Genomic DNA, 26,432 nt, shown 5'->3' with positions numbered 1-26,432 from the left:
TTTAGTTTTATTGGTCTTTGCTATTGTTTTCTTTGTTTCTATTTCATTTATTTCTGCTCTGATCTTTATGATTTCTTTCCTTCTGCTAAATTTGAGGGTTTTTTGTTCTTCTTTCTCCAGTTCCTTTAGGTGTAAGTTTAGGCAGTTTTTTGAGAGATTTGTTTCTTGAGGTAAGCTTGTATAGCTATAAACTTCCCTCTTAGAACTGTTTTTGCTGCATCCCATAGGTTTTGGATCATCGTGTTTTCATTGTCATTTGTCTCTAGGTATTTTTTTATTTCCTCTACAATTTCTTCAGTGATCTCGGTTATTTAGTAACGTATTGTTTAGCCTCCATGTGTTTGTGTTTTTTACGTTTTTTCCCTGTAATTCATTTCTAATCTCATAATGTTGTAGCCAGAAAAGATGCTTGGTATGATTTCAATTTTCTTAAATTTACTGAGGCTTGATTTGTGACCCAAGATGTGATCTATCCTGGTGAATGTTCCATGCTCACTTGAGAAGAAAGTGTAATCTGCTGTTTTTGGATGGAATGTCCTATAATATCAATTAAATCTATTTGGTCTATTGTGTCATTTAAAGCTTCTGTTGCCTTATTTATTTTCATTTTGGATGATCTGTCCATTGGTGTAAGTGAGGTGATAAAGTCCCCCACTATTATTGTGTTACTGTCGATCTCCTCTTTTATAGCTGTTAGCATAAGTTGCCTTATGTGTTGAGGTGCTCCTATGTTGGGTGCATATATATTTCTAATTGTTATATGTTCTTCTTGGATTGATCCCTTGATCATTATGTAGTGGCCTTCTTTGTCTCTTGTAACATTCTTTATTTTAAAGTCTATTTTATCTGATATGAGTATTGCTACTCCAGCTTTCTTTTAATTTCCATTTGCATGGAATATCTTTTTCCATCCCCTCACTTTCAGTCTGTATGTGTCCCTAGGTCTGATGTGGGTCTCTTGTATACAGCATATAGATGGGTCTTGTTTTTGTATCCATTCAGCAAGCCTGTGTCTTTTGGTTGGAGCATTTAATCCATTCACGTTTAAGGTAATTATTGATATGTATGTTCCTATTACCATTTTCTTAATTGTTTTGGGTTTGTTTTTGGAGGTTCTTGTCTTCTCTTGTGTTTCCCACTTAGAGAAGTTCCTTTAGCATTTGCTGTACAGGTGGTTTGGTGGTGCTGAATTCTCTTAGCTTTTGCTTGTCTGTAAAGCTTTTGATTTCTCCATCAAATCTGAGTGAGATCCTTGCTGGGTAGAGTAATCTTGGCTGTAGGTTCTTCTCTTTCATCACTTTAAGTTTATCATGCCACTCCCTTCTGGTTTGTAGAGTTTCTGCTGAGAAATCAGCTGTTACCCTATGAGATTTCCCTTGTATGTTATTTGTCATTTTTCCCTTGCTGCTTTCAATAATTTTTCTTTGTCTTTAATTTTTGTCAGTTTGATTACTATGTGTCTCAGCATGTTTCTCCTTGGGTTTATCCTGCCTGGGACTCTCTGTGCTTTCTGAACTTGGGTGGCTATTTCCTTTCCCATGTTAGGGAAGTTTTTGACTATAATCTCTTCACATATTTTCTCGGTACCTTTCTCTCTCTCTTCTCCTTCTGGTACCCCTATAATGTGAATATTATTGCAGTTAATGTTGTCCCAGAAGTCTCTTAGGCTGTCTTCATTTCTTTTCATTCTTTTTATTCTGTTCTGCAGCAGTGAATTCAACCATTTTGTCTTCCAGGTCCCTTATCCGTTTTTCTGCCTCAGTTATTCTGTTATTGATCCCTTCTGGTGTAGTTTTCATTTCATTTATTGTATTGTTCATCTTTGTTTGTTTGTTCTTTAACTCTTCTAAGTTTTTGTTAAACATTTCTTGCATCTTCTTGATCTTTGCCTCCATTCTTTTTCCGAGGTCCTAGATCATCTTCACTATCATTATTCTGAATTCTTTTTTGGAAGGTTGCCTATCTCCACTTCATTTAGTTGTTTGTCTGGGGTTTTATCTTGTTCCTTCATCTGGTACATAGCCCTCTGCCTTTTCATCTTGTCTTTCTGTGGATGTGGTTTTTGTTCCACAGGCTGCAGGATTGTAGTTTTTCTTGCTTCTCATTAAAGTCTTTTTAGTGATTGGTGCCAGGACAATTAGATAAAGATATGAAAAATAAATAAATCCAAACCCAAAATTAATTGAGATGAATCATGGATGTGAAAGCTAAAACTGTAAAGCTTCTGGGAAAACAGAATATCTTTCTGGCGTTGGGGTAAGCAAATATTTCTCAGAAAAGACACAAAAAATACTAATGTTAAAAGAAAAATGATCAATTGAATTTGATCAAAATTAAAAACTTTTATCACTTCCTGTGAAAATTCATTTGTGATACATGTATTTAGGAGAATATATCAAGTTTATATTCAGTATATATCCAGAATTTATAGGGATCCACAATTCAATAAAAGTCAAAAATATACAATTTTTTAAAATGTACAGTAGACATGAATAAAGAATAGACTTTTCCAAAGAAGATATATGAATGATAAATAGGCTTGATCAACATCATTAATTGTCAGATAAATGCAAATCCAAAGCACTATGGAATTTCCACTACCTTGGAAAATATTTAAACATCTGACAACACCAAATGTTGCAAAAGTATCGAACAACTGGATCTCTCATATTTTTCAAGTGAGAGTGTAACCCCCATTTGAAAAATGCTTTGGCAGTTTCTTATATAAAGTTCACTATATATATACATTCCATGACCTAGTAATTCTGCTGCTTGTATTTTCCTCAGGGACATAAAAATATATGTGCACAAAAAGACTTAGGAAAGAAAATTTATAGCAGATTTAGTCATAACAGCCAAAACCCTGAAATAACCCAAATGTCTATCAAGAGGAGAATGGATAAATAAATTGTAGTGTACTCACAAAATTGAACATGACCCAGTAGTAAAGTAAAAATGAAAGAATGTACAACAAATGGATGAATCTCCAAAGCATTATATTATGTAAAATAAGCCAGATATAAACAATACATAGTGTATGCTTCCATTTGTATGAAATTGAAGAATAGACAAAATTAACCTGTGGCTTGCTATTGGAATACAGTGGAGGTGATTGGAAATGAACATGAAGGATCTTTATGAAGTGATTAGAATCATCTATCTTGATTGAGGTAAGTGGTTATATATGTGTATGCACTTGCCAAAATGCATGGAATTATGTACCCAAATCTGTGCCTTTAACTGTAAATTTTACTTTAATTAAAATATAAAATGGTAGGGGATTGACTGAGTGCTGGGGCTGGCTGGGATTTCAGCAGTGATGCAGAAATTCAGTGAATCTTCCAGTGAATTGTACCAATTTGTTGTACAAATTGGTAAACAGGAAACTACTGGGTGTCTTCTGCCCCTTTTCTTTAGAATGTTTTGTCTGCTCTTTTCCCTCCATGTCTCCCTCTCTCCACAGAGAGCACTCTCATACACCTCATTCCGAATAGGGTGAAAAGCAGGAAGTAATTATCACAAGAATTTTCTATTTTAAGATTCAGTAAACTTACGTAATTATGTGTTGAATGAATGAACTCCCAGCTATTAAAAAAAAAAACCCTAATTAAAATGTTTTCTTCTAGAGAGTTATGAGAGCTTGCAGATAATTTTAACTAAAAAGATTAAGTGTTGCTGTCATGAGTATACGCAGTTTACATAAGGAGATACTTATCTAAGATTTTCCACCTTTGTCCAGGACCCTTCACTTAACATTGCTCTCCACAGTGGTTCAGCTATTATTTTGCTCCTGCTTCCCTCTTATCTCACAGTTTCTGCTTCCTGGTTTGGTCCAGGCCCTGATCAGATGCTGACGCTTAGTTCCATGAGCCTTTATGATTGTTCCCTTGAAATTGGCTGCTGCTCTGGACTTAAAATCTTCAATTGCTTTTTCTTTATTTCTTTTGAAGATAATGCAGCATGTTTAAATTTTAATGTGACAACTCACACCTGTAGCATATGTGGTGTTTTGCAAGTAATTTGTTAGTGTTTAAACTTGGTAATGATTTTTTTATAAAGGAGAGTAGATTCAGGGTTAGTCATTTCTGTTTACTTCCACTCACGCATTCACAAATTAAAAAGAAAGAGTTGGAGTTACTGATAACATGTGAATGTCATAACTCACAGTCTTTCCTATAAACTCTTCCATACCCAGGAAAACTTGTAAAGTATATGGACATCTGACCAGTGTACCAAGGCAGTAAAAGGTCAGTGATCTAACAGACAGGTGTCTTTTATAAATCTTCACAAATCAACCCTTAGTAACCCTTTGTTAAATAAAACTCCTACCTTTATTTAATGTCATAAGACATAATCATGAAGATGTTTGTATTCTCCACTATTTTTGTGTTTCTTTAGACTTTGTTTTCTTAAGGAAAAGTAAACTCTTTTTCTTTTGTTGCCTTATAATTTAATATTATCTCATGAACTTGAAAATTTTAAAATTATTTTCTCCCTGAAACATCATTTCTTTTGCTCATCCTAGGAAGCTAACTCAGAATGTATATCCTTGTGTGGTTTTTAGATTGTTGTTTTTAAAGTTTTGGTATAAATCTTTCTTCCTCCTTTCCAAAATGGTCTTTACTGGTACTTTACTCTTTAGTCCACCTGTACTAATAGGCCAGTTTTAAAGAGTATCTTTAACACATTGGCCTGGATAAGAGAAAAAAGGCATAGTTAACTTGCATCACTGCAACTCTGAAGAACCCAGAGGTACAGAGAAGCAGAGAATATGGTTGCAACTAGAAATTGCACCATTTGGGCAGTTCTCAAGATTGCCAGATTGTTGGACAGCAATTAAGCACCATATTCTCCATTCAAAGCTCTTGCCTGTATTGTAGGGTCTGGAAACCTAAGAACTACATTTCCCCAAATCCCTGCCAGCAAGGCTTGAGTTATATTTCACAAGTGAGAGATACTCACATGAATTTTTGGAAAGCAGAAGAGAAACAAAAGACATTACCGAGTCTATGGGAGGGATGAGCAGGAGAGTGGCTTTAGCAGGAGGCAATAACATTTTCACAGATAAATTTATGCTTATTCCTGTGTATTGTCCACATTGCTGTTGTAGGTATTCGTTGTGGTTTCCTGCAATTTTGCACTTCCTTGTTTCCTCAATATCCGTGGAGGCTTTTCCTTTCACTTTTCCAATTCCTCCAATGGTTTTGCAAGATTTTAATTTCCTGTATTAAATGAATTTTTACTGGAAATACCTGTGATCGCTTCTCCTTAGCTATCTGAATCATGACTAATAGACTTCATTGGCTGCTACATGCTTCCCCTGTACAAGGTTCTAGATAATTCTGAGTGAGCCATAAGTGGAATCTATTTATAGAGCTCCTTCAACTATGCCAATGTTGTTATGCCATTAACTATGCCTTAATGGCTTTCAAAAAATAAAGCCAATCTAATCTTGAACAAATATGCACCTTTACTGGATTCCAGCATAGCTAAAACCTTACTTTTCTACAAGTTGTATGATAAAGATGGTTTCCTATCGTGTAGCTTATCATTTACAACCTTATGGATGTATCTTCAAATCTGCTTTAATGATTTACTTGACTCATCAATTCAATTTCCTTGATGGATATTTACTGAGCACTTACTTGGTGCCAGGAACTGCAAGTACCTGTGATAACACAATGATTAAAACAGTCCTGGCCCCCTGCCTTCATATGCTCCATATGTAACAAAGATTGGAAAAAGAGAGAATCTGCAAGGGGTAAAACATATAAGTACAACGAGGTACTATACATCCTTCCAAGTCATAGAAAGATTTTGGCATAAGAATGATGAGGGGAAAAGTGATTTGATAAAATTTGAGTTTTTTGAAAAATCACTTGGCTAGTGGGCAAAGTTGGATTGGATAGGAAAATGATGAGATATAGAAAGAACAATTAGGAAGTTGCTACATTAAACCAGTTGAGAGATATAGGGGTCTAGGGAGATAATCACAGCCTGAACTATGGTGGGGAGCACAAGGATGGAGAAAAGTGAATTGATTCAAGAAACATCTAGAAATTAGCACAAAATGTGAGAATTAATTGGACATGTGTTATAAAGAGACAGAAGAGACAAGAGTGACTCCAAAGTGCTTACACTTTTGGGAACTGGGTGGATAGCAGTGTCATGACTGGGACAGGCAATACAGGAAAACAAAGTGGAGGTGGGGTGGGGTGTGGATCAAAATGGCAGGTTCTGACTTAGACACACTGGGTTTGATCTGCTGGTGAGAAACTATGTGGGCACGTCAAGTGGGCTGATAGAGGTTTGACGTCCAGAAGAAAGGTCAGGTCTGAAAATACAGGTATATTCAGGCATTGTCAGACTATGGTTTATATCTGCAACCACAGGAATGAGTCCATTGACTCAAGTTCATGTACAGACTGGAGAGAGCACTAGACTAACTGTGCAGGAGCCACCATGATTTCCCTTTCTTTAGTTGTGTCAAAGGCTATCTCATCTTGGACAGGAACTCTGACATAAATTGACACACATTTCTCTAATTTCCTAAATTCTTTTTATTTCAACAGACAAAATCACTACATAAAAGACATTTTATTTAATAAGTTAACATAATTAATTAGATCACAAATATTAATTGGATTCTAATAATTTACTATGTCAACAGGTGATACAGTAGCATAAACATTTCCTACAGTGTAAGAATTCTCCAAGAAGAAAAATAAATCTTTGAGCACAATTATCTATTAGCATCTTAAGCAAAGTAACTGCTATTTAAAAGACAAAAAACTTCTTCTGGGACAGTTATGCCAGGTCCAAGAGAAAAATGAATTATTCAATTATATGTTACAGATATACATTATTTGTCAACTTCTTATTCAGTCTTACACTTAATCTAACTTCCATGGTTTTCATTCTTTTTCAGTATTCCAAAAGTGCAGTCTACTTCAAGACCAGTCTTTTATTTCTAGCATGAAAATAATTCAGTAAGAGCCATAATATGAATTTTAAATGTATCCATAAAATAAGTTGCTCCTGTTCACAAAGTTAATGTTTATAACTAAATGCAACAGTCATGCTGAATTTACTTAAAATTTAAGGAATCCATTCACAAATTCAGTCATACTTATAGAAAATATGATTACAATGAAACCTCATTAACAACATTCAAAGAAGCACAGCTGTTTTAATATCTCAATTATTTTTCATGAATGTAATAGGGTTTTAAGCATCTTTGGTTGGATAATACTGAAATAAAAATTGTATTCACAAAATCATTAAAAGTATTACAGCATCTATGTTCCACTATTTATAGGTAAAATTTTATTATGTATATATTCAGAAGTTATCCAAAAATATAGCTAATTATTTTGAAAAGAGGATAACGTATGTTGAAACTGGTCCAAACTGAACATTTTTAAAGTGGAATGAATGTAATGTTTTTAATAATTCTTAATAGATGGGTTCCATTTTGATGAAATTACATTATGAATCATGAATGGGTCCATGGAAGATGAATTTCAAAAGTAAATAATAATAACACTGCAGTAAACACATTAGAGTATGTACCTGTGCAAAAACGGCTTACAAATAACCGCAAAATGTTACAAAATGCCACAAAACTATTTCCTAATCTGATTTAATTTATAGTGAAGACAAACCCAGCTCCAACATAGGAATAATATGTGTTCAAAAAGTTGCAACAATTAGCAATGATTAAAAGTATTGTGTGGCATGCTTACTTGTTATTCAAATAGTAACTATACGAAGCAGGGACAAGTTGAAATGAGAAGTTAAATGATGGTTTACATTTCTCTGAGAATTTCAGCCTTTGATTCTAAGTTGAAGAAACTTTTCATTAAATGTGCATTTGGTTTTAAAAAACAATTGGCTAACTGGGTGGTAAAGATTCCCCCTATCATTTGCCAAAACACTAATTACATAGAAAATTTTGGTCTATTATTTCCTTGAAGTCATTCAAATAGTTGGTAACATTTACCTGCAGTGTTCTCTGATGGTTTTAGTCCATAGGAAGAATAACAAAAAGGCAAAATACAATAAAGAAGAGTCTGTGGCTTTCTAGGGAAATTGGTGTTGACAGCCTTTTCATCAGATGAGGGGGGAGCAGTGAATTATACGTCATCCCCATTCTATGCCCTAATGTGATATTAAAGTCAACTTTTTTACCCACCACCTCTTAGCAATGCTGATAACACCAACTACTTGTTCACGTTTCCTTCACTCTGGGAAACAGTCAAAACCATTTCTCTCTGCTTTTATTCATAATTCAACCTACAATCTAAGCAACTGTAAGCAAACTTTTGTTGCCTTGTCTTTGAATTTGAGTGTGTTTACTAGACTCTGACAACCAGTTTTCCATGAATTACACTGCAGATGCATCCATTCAGATGCTTCCTTAAAATGGGAAATGAGGATGCACCTGCACACCCCACTCAACCAGGTTTACAGCTCTGGTCAGATTCATCCATATATTTTCACATGGCAGTTGCCTTAGACATTGGTAGCCTCTGTGAAAGAATCATTGGGACCATTGTTCTCTGTGGCTTCTAGGTTCTTTTTAGCCTTGAATGTCACAGATACCTCAGAGTGAATGGCGTCTAACCTCTGCTCACAGAAGAAGGCTGAGAGGAAAGCCTTTCTGTAGTTGCTGTTCATCCAGCCATAGAGAAGGGGGTTGGCAACGGTGGAGCACATAGCAATGATGTGGAACACAGTGAAGATAAGTTTGTACTCCTTCAGGTCCAAGACTTGGTTGTCAATGTCGACAGCAAGTTGGAAGGCATGGAGCGGCAACCAGCTGACTGCAAATACCACCACCACACACACCAGCATTTTGGTGGTTTTTTGCCTCCGCTGATGGTAGTGGTCATTAGCAGCTCCAGGGGTGACATGGTTCTTAAGTTTACTCCAGATACGAGTATAGGAAACAGAGATAATGTCCAGAGGCAAAACATACAGGATTAATAAGGAAGAAAGACTGTAGACAGTGCCATAGATGCTCTTCTCCTCACCAGGCCACTTCTCAGTACAGGCCACAATCTCAAAGTCAGGAATAATCTCAATCAGTGAATACTCCCGGAAGATGGCCAGGGGGCTTGCTAGCAGGGCACTGATGCCCCAAGCCAAACCAATAATCAAGAAGCTGATTCGCTTGGAAATCTTGCTCTCCAGGTGGTAGACAATGCAATGATGCCGGTCTAGGGCAATTACTGTCAAGGTGATGGTGGACACTTGTACCACCAGGCCCTGGGCATAAGGCACCAAGTGGCATAGGACAGGACCCATTTTCCATTCCCCCATTAAGGTGTAAGTGTAAATGGCAAGCACAGGGTGTTCACCAGAAGATCCGCCACAGCCAGATTAGCAATAAAAAAGTTGGTTATTGTATGCATGCTCTTGAATTTGATCACCACATGGATCACCAAGGAATTGCCAATCACTCCAAGCAAGATGATGGTGCAATAGGCCAATATAAGGACGATCTGTACCTCAATCAGCTTCGTGCTGTCTATAAGCTCCGGCTCAGAGTTAGGGGCCAGCTCCCCTCTAGGAGTGGTGTGCCCTGGACCGAACTGCTCCACTTTCATTTCTTCCACTGTCTGGTTCTCATCAGCCTCTGCACCTAATGGGCCCATTTTCATCAACTAGCACAAGAATCTACAATTTAAAAAATGAACAAATATGGAACGAGGAAAACTCAAGGGTGCAAGGTATATCACAAATGGATTGGTTTCATTTTGCTTGGGGCTCAAAGTACCTGTCCTCTGATCCCTAAATTTGCACATAGTACAATATTTCAATAAAGTGGACCCTTTAATAAGTCTATTCACAAATATGGATGAATTAAATCAGATCCCTGAAATGTATATTATGAAGGCAAAATGTAATGTCTATAGTATAGACACAATTCCTTTGTGAATGTGACCAAATTGATTCAATCCATTTTAAGTGAGATGGATATTACAAACATTATCAATTAATTTTATAACTGCTATAAATTCATCGAATTAATTTTAAGGTAGATAAAGTTTGCTTCAATATCCTGACTGTTTTCAATTTATAAATATAGCAACTAATTTCAAGAAAAGAGACAAATATTAAAATCCTTTGCCTGGTGCTTGGACTTTAGGAGTATAAAATAGTTAAGATAAACTGAGCAGATTGTTTCGTAGCCAATTTTTCTAATGTAGGGATTAGTGTTAAAAATAGCAGCTTTTTTTATGATCTGAAATAAATTTCCTACCTGACATACAGCAGAATCCTACATAGAAACTGTAATGAAAATATGTCCAATCTGAATTTCATCTCTCTTTAATCCCTGAATACAAAAGTTTTAACACCTTTCTTCTCTAGTGACCCACCTCAACCTCAGAATCCTTCTGTGTGTCCTACTTAGGTCAATACTATCCTCATTAATTAAGCCACGTAAAGTTAAGAAGCAGGTAACTACACAGGCTTTTTCATCTCCTTTAGCCCACATGTTTAAGAGACCCCTCAGACTACTCTTAAATATCTCTCCCAATGGTCCTCTTATTTCTACCACATTAATTTTGTACTTCTTGATTTCTTACTGTAATAACTCTAATAGTTGTCTAACTTATCTCCCATTTCCCTATCCTTCCTTCCTTCATTTCTTTCCTCATTCATTCACTTAACTAATATAATTAAGCATCTACTAAATGCCATACATGGCTCCACTCTCATGATGCTTATACTTATTCAAATGTGCATTCAGCAAGTATTTAAAACCCACTGTCAGGAATTAGGATTTGTGCCGGGGGAAAAAAACAACAGGATAGTGCCCCTACTCTAAAGCTCTTACATTTACTGAATAGAGCATACTCTGACATTAAAGTGTTTTTTTCTGAAATTCAGATGTGATCATTTCATTTCCCCAACATCTCCAAATAATACTAATCAGTTTCTAATATAAAGTTACCTTCTCAAGTCTATAAAAACATCTGGAGCCCAACATCATAATGGTAGTACTATTTGAATATGCTCATAATGAAAAAAGGCTGCCACCATTAATTCAGAACCTCTTTGAAATGAAGTTGTTTTTTATTAATCATAATCACATCTACCTACATTGGTAGCTGAGTCATATTTATTCATGCCACAGACAATGTCTGGCTGAGCCTGTTTGCTCAGCTCCATTCTTCCCCTGATGCTGGAGGGCTGATTCTTGCAGACCATATTTCCAGGCACCCAGGACATTGGGATGCTGGCTGCGCTTGGCCAACAGGAGGCACTGGCAGGTAACTAGGAGGCAGGAGGAAGGGAGAATCCAGAAGCCACTGTACTCTTCTCCCTCCCTCTCTCCTCTTACCAGTGCCTTAGCCATCCCTCTATGGCTGGCTCCCATGGGAATGGTCTGCAGTGATTTTGTTTCCAGTGGAGGCACAAGGTCCCTGGATTCAGTCATACTGCTTTTTCCCTGTGTCCCTCTATCTGGAGGTAGTAATGATTCTTTGTTCTTGCTAATCCCTGTGTGGCCTCAACATCCTCTGCTTGGCTTCCATCACTTGTGTAACCAATTTTCTGCATTAAATTCCTTCTCGTTTGCATTCTTGAATAGGTTCTGTTTTGCATGATCTGCTGAGCTTCCCCTGCATATATATTTCATTAATTTGCTCTCCCACTACAGTTGCTGCATGTACAGGCTGATAACACTGACATACACAAGAAAACCCCAACTCCACAGTATGACATTCAAAGCTTTCCTTGAACTCAACCCTACCTTCATCTCTCCTTACATCTTAGGATATACCTGATGCTTCTGTCATACCAAACTACTTCCAATTCCAGCAACACATCAGCCTTTCTCATGCCTCACTGCCCTCCCTATTCACTTATCTTGACAACCTGTGCTCACTTCTAATCCTGCAAGGAGCACATGACACATCACAGTTGTTTTCCTTCAGCCTCCTCACCACAGCTGTGTCTTTTAGGACACAGTCTGGACTGTTTCCATCCATTGTTTAAATCTTAGCAAATAAGGAAAGCACAATTTTACTGAATAATTGAGGTCAGCAAAGTACAAAGTAACAATTTTGACCCTTTCCTTTACTGAAGATAATTGCTTGTATAGGATTCTTGCTCTGATATGACATCTCTGTGCTTATTTTCTTGTTCTTAATCAGGTAACCACCTCTACAAGAAAGTTGTTCCAAGATATAATCTCTGATTAGAACATTAAAAATTGTTAGTCAGTACATACCACAAGGAAACTCTCTCTCCAAGGGCTTAACACACACACACACACACACACACACACACACACACACACACACACACACACATACACTAATAGTTGCTTATCACAAAGATGATAGAGATTTTCACATACTCATGCATTTTCTTTACTGATATATTCTCATTCTCTCTGCATACTTTTCAAATAGAATGTTCTAGAGTCCAGGCCGCCTTTTGCACTTGCCTCCTTTCTTTAGTGATTAGAGAAAGTGGAAACTAACCATTCAAATCTTGGAGTGTTTTATTTGATGGGCCCTTTCATTTCCCTTAGACTAAGAATGAGACTCTACAGAGCACAGTCAATCCTGACAAGTCTTTAACAGAACTAATGAGACTCCAGAAGGTCTGAGTTTGAGGTTTGCAGCAAACTAAATTGGGAGCAAGCCCAAGATTGAAGGTTATTAGGAGCATATTTGATTTATTAACTTATTTTGCTTTTTCTTTTCAGTCTCATTTTCTTTATTCCCTTCTTTAAAGCTTCTCTACAGGAATGATTATTGATCTACAGGGTATTAGCATGTGGATTCTAATAGCTGTTCTCAAGCACACGACTGTTCTTCAACCAGGTCAGAGTGTTACCCAGAGAATGTATAATTTTATGACTGCACTTCTGGAAAAGTGGAAGAGGATAAGAAAGTACACAGAGGGAGTCGCCAGAGTCAAAACTCAAAAGCATAATTCAAAGATGAATAGAAAAGGGGAAAAATGTTTCCATGAAATAAGGTAAAAATGAGGCATCACACTGTTCAAGACATTCAAGGAGAACTGTGAGTGGTAGTTTTCTTGAACGAGTGAATCATTATTCAGTTATAGAACTATTTCTTCGTAGATAGGAAAATGGCTTCAGGACTTTTCTCCCCCAGAAAGTCAAAGAACTTCAAATTATCTAAGTGGGAAACAAGTTTATGCTTTGACTCCATATTTAAATTTGTGGGGTTTTTTTTGCAACAGTATTCTTACTGTCACAGGTTGGCCTTAGTAAAAACTTAATACCTTTACAATCACAAAACTTTCCAGGAATTTTTCTCAGGGAAGAATCCCAGAAAATATGCCATATGCCCTATATGTATTAGTCCTGGAGAGAAGGGGTGTGGACATCCAAGAATGTTGCATTAAGACATGACCATTTGCCTGATAAGCAGAAAGTTGAAAATATTCACCAAGGCGATTGGGAATGTACCTCTTCTGTCTATTTGAGCCTCTGACCTTTGAAAACAGCACTGTGTATTTCGTGTCACTGAGTTTACACGATGTGTCCCTATTTCCAAAAGCCTTAAAGTTTTTCCTTTTGCCTCCTTTTTGTCCATCGTATGCTCCTACCAGGGAGTGAGACCTTCTGGTGCAGAACCAGCGAACGCTTACATGAATGTGTCCATTCTTGAACAGCTTTGGAGAATGCAGTATGACCTTCCCCGCTAAACAGGTGTTTGATTTTTAAAGAGGCAGGAACAGTAACAACCTGCTGTTCTGGAAAGATAATTACCTCTCTGTAAGAAGAGTCAGGGAAATAGTCAAGACTCTTCAATGGGTGAGGAGTATTCCAGTGAGTGTAGAAAACTGGGATGGTCTCACCCACAATGCCCATCTTTGGCCTAAATGTGGAACAAAAGCCCCTACACTCATGAGGACCTCCCCCATCCCTCTTCAAAGGACCCGAAAGCTTCTTTTGGGGTGTTCTCATTACCAGAAGGTGAATCAGTTAGGACTTACACTTACTGACCCGGCCCTCGTGCTTCTGCTGAGACGTGGAAGCCAGACGTGTGCCGCCTGTCAGTTTGATGATTATCTAGCTCGCCGACCCGGAGAGGGCACTAGGCGGTTCCCAAAGGCAGGCCCAGTCCATCCGATCCGACGGTGCTGGGCAGCCGCGCGCGCGGGAGAGCAGGAGAGCGCAGCGTCCTCCTGACAGTCGGAGCCGCTAGGAGGTTTGCGCCTCTGGGGTCCGCAGCCCACCTCCGCAGCAGAGCTCAAGGCACCGTCCCGCCCCGCACTGCGCGGCCAGAGGAGCGTGTGGGGATTCGAGGCTCCGGAGGCGGGAGGCGCATCCCTCCCTCGAGGAAAAAGAAACAGGGGCGGAGGGTGGGGGACAAGGGTCCCTCAATGGAGAAGGCTGGACGGAAATTCTCCGTGCGATGGAGCTGGAAACAGAGTCCAGGTCTCTCCCCCTGGAGGGCTTGGAACGCGCGCAGCGGGACCCTGCCCAGAGCCCCCTCCCGGGACCCCACAGCCGCCTGCAACGGCTTCTCTTCTCCCCTGACCCCCACTGGCCACCCCCAAGTTTGATACTCTGGGTGTTCGCACCACTCCTACCTTCCACCACCCCCTCCCTTATTCTCCCGCTCCTCAGTTCTATGAGAGACGGCCCGGCGAGGACAGACCCCGGACTAGGGCCGGACTCACCACATCCTCCGAGAAGAGGCCAGGGCCAAGGCCAGGGCGAGGGCTACGGCGAAGGCGGGGCGGACAGTCCCAGCTGCGGGCGCTGAGGGTGAGAGGAGATCTCGAGCTGGCTCGAGGCAGCTCTGGGAGGCAGAAGCCCAGCGACTTGGCGGAGATGGTAAAATCCCACAACTGCAACAAGGAGTCGCTCTCCTTTTTTCTTATAGGAGCAGAGGTGGGGGGCTGGACCCCGCGCAGAACCACGGAAAAGCGCCGCACGACTGCGCGCGGAAGACCAACCCTCCGCCAGGGCTGGAGCGCAGGGCGCCAGTGCAACTCTAACTGGGCGGTCGCTGCGCTCCAACGGGAAACAGAAGCGAGTTCAGATCCTGTTTGCCCACGATCAATTGGTTGCAATTTCCTGAACTGGTGTCTGTTGACAGTTTACAAGTTGGGTAGTGCGCATTCAGATTCAAAAGCCGGCAGCCCGGGTGGTGTACGCTGCTACTCGGGTAAAAGCTAGAATAAGAAAGGGAAAACAAAGGGTCACAAAAACAAAACAAAACAAGACAAATCTAAATCTTGATCTGTCCAGTTAGCTGACTTTTGGATCCTTCGCTCTTTGGTCATGACCCAAGCTACTCGTGCCACGATGCGCGCGTGCCTCCGAAATGCTCTCACCAGTCTCCTCCTGGCGATGCCCTCTGCTAATGGCTGGAGCCCGCCAGGCTGAGTTAAAGCATCAGAGCAAAACAGGATTGCGGAGTCAGTCAACAAAGCTGCGGGGTCTGTTTCCTCAGTATTCCCCCCAGAAACTCTTAATTCAGAGCCATTCCTTCTCGCAGTTTTCAGCCAATCTCTCTTCCCCTTGTTCATTTTTAGAGGGGGCAGCAGAGCCCATCGAACTAGGAAAACAAAAGACTGAAACTGGAAACCGAAGCCCTTCCTCCAATATCTTGTGCTGGGGCTTAGCACACATTACTTTCCTTGTATGCATCGGTCTCTTCATTTCTGAAATGAGGATGATCATACTGCTTCACTTGAAATTTCTGTGAAGTATAAAAAAGATTAAGCTAATCAAAAAATACTCTCCAAAATATTAGTTAAGTCTTCTTGTCAAAAGCATTGAGGTTTCAGTCTATGAGGGTTTGCCCACACCCTGATAGTGTTGCATATGTAAGACATTTTTACTCAGCCTAATCTGAAATTGATCTTCTGGCTAGTGTAGAATTATGCCCACAGTAGAAGAGAAATTATTGAGAAAACAAAGAAGCTTGGGCTTTTCAATTACCAGTAAACAAAAATACACAGAACTGGAAATATCCAAGATGTTCTACACAGTTCCACTTAAAATATTTTTGTACATTTTTTACCTTGGAGAAATATTCCTTGTTCACACATGTGTTTTCTGCAACAGGTTCCATGTTTCTTAATATATTTGTACCAGTGAAGAATGAACTATGTACCAAGGAGCTGTAACTCTAGAAGAGTAGGAGTGGCTTAAAACAACAATCACAAAAACAAATACACAGGAAAACAGATGAGTGCTGTAATTGCTTTGGAGGACTCAGCAGATTTCACTGACATAGGTTGCACAAAACAACTTTGCCTCCTTTTAAAACTGTTTTTCAGAAGCATCTTAGCAAGCACATACAAATATTTGTCTCACTCTCTTATCGACACGCATGTGTCTTAGAAGAGTCACATAGCTCCACAAACATCTAATCAGCAGTCCTGTTAAGATTGCATGACTTCTTTGATTAATGTTTTCCAATAAAGTGCACAACTGCATGAGAAACTGATCCATGGAAATTAAAGTTGCTTTATTGTGTGTCATATTATCAAGGATAGTTTTGACAATTAACTCAACACTTTTTTGTGCATTAAGATCTAACAGATATCTTTTAGTGTGCACATACTCTGTAGTACAGCAGCAGTGAGCCACTCCGATAAATGCCAATAAACCCCATCAAGACACTGATAGAAAGTGGTGGTGAAATATTGATTAATACAAATTGAGACAGGGCACAATTTTTACTGCCTGATTTCTGTTGTGTCAAATCATTTAGTTCCTTGGGCAATTTCACATCTAACTAGAATATGTTCTGATTGCTCCCAACATAGGGAGCAGACTCAAACTCAAATGCCTTTAGCTTGGGCCAATGACCTCAATATACCAGCAGCCTAGGCTGCAGTAGCCAGTAGGGAGGGTTGGGGGCTATCATGTGTCAGAAAGCACAAAGCACATGCTTCTTCTAAAGGAGGAGGCTGCTTCTCAGACTCCACTGAACTGCCCTGCAAAAATATAGATTCAGTATTGTGAGATCTGATATTTTAAGAGAAGAAAAATCCATATTATTAAAAACCTTCCAGATTTTATATGAAGGAAATTAATTTTTAAAACGTCAACCCCCAGGTGGCCCAGATCTGTGCAGACCAAAATAAATAAGGAGATATAGATAGGGATAGATAGACAGACAGATGGACAGACAGATGGATAGATATCTGCAGCCTGGCCCATGGGCTTCCAATATTGTAACCTCTCATATTTGTATGTGATGTTTGACAAACCTCCTAAAATATCCAAAACATGACTCTCCTACCATTTTCCCTACCCATAGACCATTCCTCAGTGCATAAAAGAATGCAGCCAAATATTAATTGCTAAATAAGTAATTTTTTCCACCACTTCTGGTTGAATAGGTGTTCTCAATGAGACTGAAGTAAAGAACATGGTGAATAACTGAACAATTTGGTATTTTAGATGGTTGGAATGAGAAAGTTCACAGAAGTGCTTCATTTAAAAAAACAGTTAGATGATGTCAGGATAGAAGGCCATTAATGATACATAGTTTTTAAAGTAAATCATGATATGGATTTCCTTCAGTCTAAATTTATTTTGAGAGCAAGGAAGCATCCTCCAATGTGTAAATAACTTCGTTGTTATTTTGATTACAAAAGTAATTTATAACGATTGTAAAAGGAGCAAAGAAAGAAATATACATTATCTAAAACAATGTTTTCCAATAAAACTTTCTGGAATGATGGAAATGTTCTATATCTGCACTGTCTAATATGGTAGCCACTAGCTACATGTGGCTATTGAACACTTGAAATGTGGCTAGTGCAAATGAAACTGAATATTAAATTTTAATTTTTTTAATAAAAGCACTGAAAAGAACAAATGTGTTTTGATTCCTGGGGGAAAGTTCAGAAAGCTATTTTTTTCCCCTTAATGTCAATGTTTCCTGAGAGATTATTAAATAAGCTTCAAGCCATACAACCCTAACTTAAATCACAGACAGAATGAAATAGTGTAGTGCAGCTGGAATGTGGAAGCTGATTCCAGAAGGAGAAAGAAGTAAGCTCCATAAATCAGGACAGCAGCCCAAGGAAGGGAGGAAGAGCAAAGAACAGAAAGAGGAAGGACAGCAAACCCATGCAGAGGAATTCTCTAAACCCAGTCATGTAAGAAAAGCTCAGTGAGGCTTATTAGCTTTTATTAAATAATGTACTTAAATTCTCAGACTGAAAAAAAATCCTAATAACAAGTCCCTAGTTAGGAAATGTTAATAATCAGCTTAGCTTAACAGTTAGTTATAGTGCTTAGTATATTTGAAACTGACTCTGTCTTGCTTTATTTAAATGTTCAATAAATTTAGTTATTTATTCTTAGGCTTATTAAGTCCTTTCTACAGAAATTATTTTTGAAGTTTCAATAACACTCTCCTATAGTAAAAAATTATGGAGCCTAGCTATCCTAATGTCCATTTTGTTATACTGTTGATTCTCAATAGGTTGTAGATATATTTCTGATTGGATATGAAAAGGAACAATGGGAGTTAAGTTCATATCTGAACAGATACAATGGAGGATGTACCAAGTAGACATAGAAAAAGAGACTATTTTATGTAAATGGAGCTGCAAGTGTAATAGCTTTTAAATTAGTCTACCTTTTTAAAAACTAGCCAGTCTAATCAGAGTGAAATGTATGCTAAATCCTAAACTGGACATAAATATCATTTGCTATGATTTGTACTCCAACACAGAATTAAATCTTGGAGACACAGTTTTGGGTAAAGTAAAAAAGAATAGGTTTATTTGTCAGGCAAACAGGGCCACAGCAGGCTAATGCCCTCAAAACTGTGTGCACCAACCTGGAGGGGGTAGTGAGAAATTTTATAGTAATGGTTCAAAGGCAGTGTGATCAGCTCATGGACATTATTCTGATTGGTTGGTGGGGAGGTAATCAGGAGTCAGCATCATCAACCTTCTGGTTCCAACACATCTGGGGTCTACGTGCTTGTGGGCAGCATATAGTTAACTTCTCCCACCTGGTGGGGGTTTCAGTCTTTGAAAAACAGCTCAAGGATATAGTTATGTGTATCCCTTGAGAGAGAACCAGGACCTGCCCCAAGGCTGCACTGTTGTTTCTTGACTGATCCTCCCTTATCTCTGCATTCCCTCCCTTCCCCGATTAGCAGCTGTTTGAACCTGCCCCGTTGGAACTCAGGGAAGGCCATGGAGGCTGAATGAAGCCTATTTCCTGTAATCAAGAAATGAGGGACTCAGAAAGGCTTTAGTGCCCAGGATCCCCACAGGGTCCTGCTCAGTTTCAATTTGAGGCTACAAAGAAGGAATGTTCAGTTTTTGTTTTTGTTTATAAGAGTTGTGTGAGTGGAAGGGGAAGAATCAGGGAAGTATTTCATGCAGGAAGTAACCCAACTCAATGTAAACCTAGATAGAGGCCTTCTTGGCTTTACCCAGCACTTGGATACCATTTTCTGTTGGAAATAACCTTCTGAAAACCAAAGTATCATGCATGGGTGATATATTCAGAATCTTTTGTTGAATTCTTGGAAATAATTACCAAGACATTCAATTTAATCATTTAACATCTAGATCACACTTGAATAAAAAATTCATTTCCTGGGATTTAGTCTACATTTTCTTTATCATCACTGAGTTATTCTCTCAACATTAATAACTAAAAGCAAATATTACAGAAACATAATCTTCTAGCAATTCTGTCCTCTGGCATCTTTTTGGTCTCTTCCATTTTGTGAGAGTATAAAAAATAGCTATAATAAGGCTTTTGACTGATTCATTCATCTTGCTCTTGGTTTGCTAGCACACTGAAATATGATAAGGAAATTGTTTTGTTTGGGGACACCAGTTACTTAATTAAGTTTACCTGTCATGTGGAGAGCATACAGAAAATGTAAATATTGCCTTCTGTTAAGTGGATTATATGTTGTAACCTAGGTATGATACTAAGAGTATATCTAGATAAACATAGTGGAGAAAATACAAATGTGGAATACAATTATGAACTAGGGCTACTTTTATCAAACGGTGGTGCTAGGGTTCCCTTCATCAAAATCGTATGAGGTCCCTCATAATAATGCCGAGTCCAAGATTCTACCTTAGACAATGCAGCCAAAGAATCTCTTGGGGTAAGAGATGCATTCTGCAATTGGCAAGCCCCCCAGATAATGTAAATATATATCTACTTTTGACAAGCACTAATCTAGGGGGAAATCTCTCTTATGCCAATAAATAAAGGGGCAAATAAATAAACAAGAGTGACAGAACAGAATTTTATCTGAATTATTCAGACATTTTATGTTCTTCAGAAATTGCTGGGCACTTTTTCACTTCCTACTGTTCATACAGATTTAATGTGATAATACATTTTGTTTCCATAGATAAAATTATTTATAGATATAAAAGTATCCAGTGTAAATTCCTAGGGACATATCTCTTTGCTTAATTTACTTTCTAGTTAGAAGTCAGAGAATCACTTCCGTAGAGAAACAGTCCCTCACCATGCTAAACAGGTCAAATTTGCCTATCAGAGAGCTCTAACTCCCCTTTAGCTCTTCAACACATGTAACACTTTGAATTGTGCACTTCTATGTGATGATTTTACTACCTGATGAACAACTATCTTCCCAACTAGATCTTGAGACCCTGAGGGCAGCTCTAAGTCTGATTTAGCCACCACTGTATCATTTGCCTCTAGCACAGTGCCTCATACACAGATGACACTAAATGTATCTTGTACATTTGCATGTATAGGAGAGGTATGAAAAGGTAGTCTTCCAGATATTCCTCCTTTTAACCAGTTGACATCATTACACAAATTTTTTGAAACTATCTTCTCCATCTCTCTTCATTTCCTCTTCCTTGCTCCATCACTACCTTGCCCAGTTAGATCTCACTTCTCTTACAGAAAATTCTGAGCAGATGTCTCCCTCCTTCTTCACCTCCTCTTCTAAGCACAAGTTATCCTTCTCCACTGCAAGAAAAGTATATATTCCTAAACTGCTGAGAAACTAGGTATCCCTGAACTGCTAAAGAAAGTCCATATTCTTCTGACTCAGGGATGCAAATCTTTCGATTCCTTCTCGATTCCACTCTTCACACAAGTTCTTATTTCTAAAGTTAATCCCTGCTTGTGCCTGACATAAATAATCACTCACACATCTGAGAGGCAGCTGCAGCCTAGTGGTTAAGTGTGAAAGGGCTGGGGTTACCCTACTTAGATTTAAATCCTTATTATGCCATTTATTCACCATCCATTTTGGGGCAACTTGCTTGGGCAAGTTCTCTGGGCTTCATATTCCTCATCTGGAAATCAGAGTTAATAATACCCAACCTATAAAGCTGTTGCAAAGATTAATAGATGGGACAATATACATAGAGTATCTGACACTGCAGAGTGTTAAGTCTAGCTCAGAGTAGCCTCTTAGAAAGTATTAGTAATTACTATCAAATAGGCATCTTGCCTTCTCCCCCTACATGTCAGTTCTCAGTTAAATACCTTTACCTGATCCTATAATCTCTTCCATTACATCTTTACTCTTAAACACCACATTTCTTAAAACTATTCTTTCCTTACCTCCTACTTTATTCTTATCTACTAAAAAGTAGATACTCATTCCTACAAATATATTCCAGGTGATTGTAAAGCTACAATGGGTTATTATCCATATCAGGCAAACACTGGGCCAAATTTTTTTTCCTTCCCTTCTAAAACTCAATGATTTCCTCCCCAAACTCATGTCCAGAGATTAGGTCTAGAAAAGATTAGCTGTCCTGGGGTTGAGAGTTTAGAATGCTTTGCTATGAACTAACTTTAATCTTAAGAGTTGTGCAACTCTTGCGGTCTTACATATAGTATTCTTTAGTTGCGTTTGTAAGTAGTGACTCCATACATAAAGTACAATCCTTGTTTCTTTGTAGTGGGCCTGTCTTACATGAATAAATGAGAATCATCCTCAAATATTGTATTGTGTATAATGGTCTTCATTGCATAATAAACTTGCCCAATTGTGCCTTGGCATAATGTAGGGCAGATTATTATTAAACCTATGCAAGTAACTATATTGTTTTGTAAAGTAAGAAAACTTAGTCACCATATTTGTTTCCAAATTCTGCAGGGTGAGAATCAGGTACCATTTAAAAATATATTTCATTTTACAAATGCATAGTTTAAAATCAGTTTATAAATGCATAGTCTTCTAAATTGAGGGCTAGAGATAGCTTAAGAAGAAAGAAATAAGGCCTCCACATATATTCCTTATAAGACAAAAACATAATATCAACAATATTGCAAATAAATAATCAAAATAAAATGTCCTTTTTCAGTATTTTTGGTCCTATTAATTTTTGACCCACTGGATCTTGGATAATTCCTCTGCTTTCATAAAGTTGTCCACTTCTGGACTAAAAAGAGCCCTAGAAATCTTGACTCAGTACCCTGGCACAACCTCAAAGACACACAAGGTGAATCAGCCTGGGAATCTGTACACAAGACTTTATTCTTTGAAGTATCAGTTTTTGAGTTTCTGTTACAGTCCATTCCTTGAAGCTCTGAAGCTGTTCTTCTTGGCTTAAGACAAAAATTCTGATCTGAGCTTATAGTAAGCCTCAGAGTAAATGTTATAGTTGCAGGTGAAACAGAATGACTATAGTTCATTTATTGCCATAAACAACAATATTGGAAAGGGAGAGAGTAAACTCTGCTATTGGGTATAACATATAACTCTTCTATAAGAATTTAGTTTATGTTTCCCCTGAGCCTAAAGACACATTATCATCAGTGAGGGTGTTAAAACACCTCCAAAATCCTCCAATCTATCTGTAATCTCTGAAAGATCTATATTAGCAGCATTTTAGTGTACAAAGTGTACAAAATTATCCTTCTCTTGAACAACTCTGTGCCTGGAAATATTACAAATACTCTTGGAGCTAATTAAGAAATATGAGGCATAACAAAACATCTAATTGTTTTCATATCCCTTTTATAATGTGAATGAATAAAACTTTTTATTTTCTATAGCAGTTTTAAAATAATCAGAGGCATAATGCAGTCAATCCCCAACACAGAAAATTATTACAGATTATATACAATCTGGGCAGATTGAATAGAAGGTAAAACAAACAAATGATTTACTATACCTTGTTAAGGGTAAGCTAAATGCTCTACACAATGTTATTCTACCAGAGAGAAAACCATGTTCTAGATGTATTAATATGATATTTGAAAATAAAAAGATTGCAAGCTCCTTAAAAAATACTATCTGAATAAACCCTCAACCTGAGTGAACTTTGCCAATATTTTAACATAATAATTCCTTCATATCTTAAGTAATATAAACCAAGTAATAAATTTCACTTCTCTCAAACTTTATTCAGCTAATTGTACAAAATCAAGTTTTGCCTTTACTAAATTCTTTTATATTTTGGGACAATCTCACACTTCATTTTAGAATAAATCTTTTTTCTTCTTCCTTTGAGAACAACAGAAAACTTCATATTTCACACACATACATGCTCCTACCAGAGGCTCAGATACCAATAAGAACTATAGCATTTAACCAAGTTAGCTACCTTCTATTTAACTGAGAGTATATGAATAGTAATTATCATACACAAGCAATTCAGCAGACAAGAAAATCTCACCCCCTAGAGTCACACACATCACTTTTATCTCTCTGGAAAGTGACAAAAATAACAGTACACATTCATTAGCAAGACCCCAAAGTATAGCCACTTTAATACACTAAACTAAGGATCGAAGTGACATATAATGAAAAACTATACCTAATTGAAGAAGTGAAACTGTCACTACTTACAGATGACATGATTTTATATATGGAAAACCCCAAAGACTTCACCAAAAATCTACTGGAAATAATAAATGAATACAGTAAAGTTGCAGGATATGATTAATATACAGAAATCTGTTGCTTTTCTATACAGTAATAATGAACTATCAGGAATGATAAATTAAGAAAACAATCCCTTTTACAATCACAACAAAAAGAATTTTAAAAATTTAAAATGAAAACCATGCCTTATGGCCAAGGTATCAGTATTCTTTCTCAAGTAAAAAGTTATCCAGGGATCCAAATATTATTTATTAACTGGTTTAGTATTAGTCCAAGGTTGTAAAGTTAACTAAGGATCTTCAATATCATGGTTTAAGCTGACACATTAGAAACACGATTACTGCTCTATAAAATAATTTATCACACTGGATTAATTTAGATTAACGCAATTTTACATTATCCACAATCATCAACATTGTGTTAGCTTATTTGATCAGTAAAACAGTATAAGAAATCTAGGAAGTTCAGACGAACTAATATCAATTAGTATTAAAACAAACACACATCTGATAATTACATCAGGGAAAAGTCAGAGCTGTGTTTTAATTTTTATTATTATTTATTTATTTATTTACATTTTTACAAGAGATAAATAAACTGACACCAAGCATTTGTATACGGATGACCACAACAAAAACAACGATTGTAATTATGAAACACAAAACACACTCATACTATGTCATAATATTGACATTCAGTCCAGTAATCCTCCACTGTAACAGCTCCTTTATTTTGCAGTGAAAATAAATTTGTATATTTTTTGCCTCTGAGTCCTTGTGGGATTTTTTTTTTTATTCAAACAGAAAGTCACAAAAATTATAATCATCCTCCTCAGTTCACTCAGTCTCATGTAATTAATTTTTTTTATCTTGATCTTTTGTTAGCAGTTTTATGAACTCATGAGTTTTCCATTAGAGTTCTGAAAATGCTTATTCATTCAGTTCAGTAGTATAGTCAGTTACCAGAAACCTGTACCTGTCAGAGTCTTTTCCATGAATTCCTTGAAGATGAAACCCTTTTATAGGAACATTTTTGCAAAAGCATCAGAGTACACCCAGAACTTTCTGTAAAGGACAAAAGACTTAAAAATGACCACGGGGCTTCCCTGGTGGTGCAGTGGTTGGGAGTCCACTTACCGGTGCATGGGACACGAGTTCATGCTCCAGTCTGGGAGGATCCCACATGCCGCGGAGCAGCTGGGCCCGTGAGCCAAGGCTGCTGAGCCTGAGCGTCTGGAGCCTGTGCTCTGCAATGGGAGAGGCCACAACAGTGAGAGGCCTGCGTACAGGAAAAAAAAAAATGACCACAGTTAAAGATTTGATGAAAGTTCATAATCATGCAATTGACAAGGAAATTTAGTTATTTCTGAGATATACATTTTAAAGTAATAACTAGAATTATGAATTATAACATACCAGAACATAAGATTTTTAGAAATTTCATGTAATGTCTGAGCATTTATATTAACATTTCCATACAAGTAACCAAACAAAGTTTACTATTAGTTGGGTTTTTTTGTTTCTTTCTTTATACTGCAGGTTCTTATTAGTCATCAATTTTATACACATCAGTGTATACATGTCAATCAAAATCACCCAATTCAGCACACCACCATCCCCACCCCACTGTGGTTTTCCCCCCTTGGTCTCCATACGTTTGTTCTCTACATCTGTCTCTCAATTTCTGCCCTGCAAACCGGTTCATCTGTACAATTTTCTAGGTTCCACATACATGCATTAATATACGATATTTGTTTTTCTCTTTCAGACGTACTTCACTCTGTATGACAGTCTCTAGATCCATCCACGTCTCAACAAATGAGCCAATTTCATTACTTTTTATGGCTGAGTAATATTCCATTGTATATATGTACCACATCTTCTTTATCCATTCGTCGGTTGATAGGCATTTAGGTTGCTTCCATGACCTGGCTATTGTAAATAGTGCTGCAATGAACATTGGGGTGCATGTATCTTTTTGAATTATTTTCTCTGGCTATATGCCCAGTAGTGGGATTGCTGGATCATATGGTAATTCTATTTTCAGTTTTTCAAGGAACCTCCATACTGTTCACCATAGTGGCTGTAATAATTTACATTCCCAACAACAGTGCAAGAGGGTTCCCTTTTCTCCACACCCTCTCCATCATTTGTTGTTTGTAGATTTTTCTGATGATGCCCATTCTAACTGGTGTGAGGTGATACCTCATTGTAGTTTTGATTTGCATTTCTCTAATAATTAGTGATGTTGAGCAGGTTTTCATGTGCTTCTTGTCCATCTGTATGTATGTCTTCTTTGGAGAAATGTCTATTTAGGTCTTCGGCCCATTTTGGGATTGGGTTGTTTGTTTAATATTGAGCTGCATGAGCTGATTATATATTTTGGAGATTAATCCTTTGTCCGTTGATTTGTCTGCAATATTTTCTCCCATTCTGAGGATTGTCTTTTTGTCTTGTTTATGGTGTCCTTTCCTGTGCAAAAGCTTTGAAGTTTCATTAGGTCCCATTTGTTTATTTTTGCTTTTATTTCCATTACTCAAGGAGGTGGATCAAAAGATATCTTGCTGTGATTTATGTTAAAGAGTGTTCTTCCTAT

At 37.7% G+C, this 26,432-nt stretch overlaps 1 protein-coding gene across 1 annotated transcript; it reads right to left on the bottom strand.

The window, feature by feature from the left end:
• Positions 1-8,514: 8,514 nt before the first annotated feature.
• On the bottom strand, positions 8,515-14,057 carry LOC137223232 (neuropeptide Y receptor type 2-like). Its single transcript, XM_067734735.1, is given in 3 exon segments — positions 8,515-9,338; positions 9,341-9,681; positions 13,990-14,057. Coding segments are annotated over 2 exon segments (1,149 nt in total). The 5' UTR covers positions 9,666-9,681; positions 13,990-14,057.
• Positions 14,058-26,432: the final 12,375 nt, after the last annotated feature.

Source organism: Pseudorca crassidens, chromosome 4 (genome assembly GCF_039906515.1).
Source record: "Pseudorca crassidens isolate mPseCra1 chromosome 4, mPseCra1.hap1, whole genome shotgun sequence".
Taxonomy (NCBI): domain Eukaryota; kingdom Metazoa; phylum Chordata; class Mammalia; order Artiodactyla; family Delphinidae; genus Pseudorca; species Pseudorca crassidens.
The sequence above is the reverse complement of the archived record's forward strand: the minus strand, read 5'-3'. Positions and strand labels throughout refer to the sequence as shown.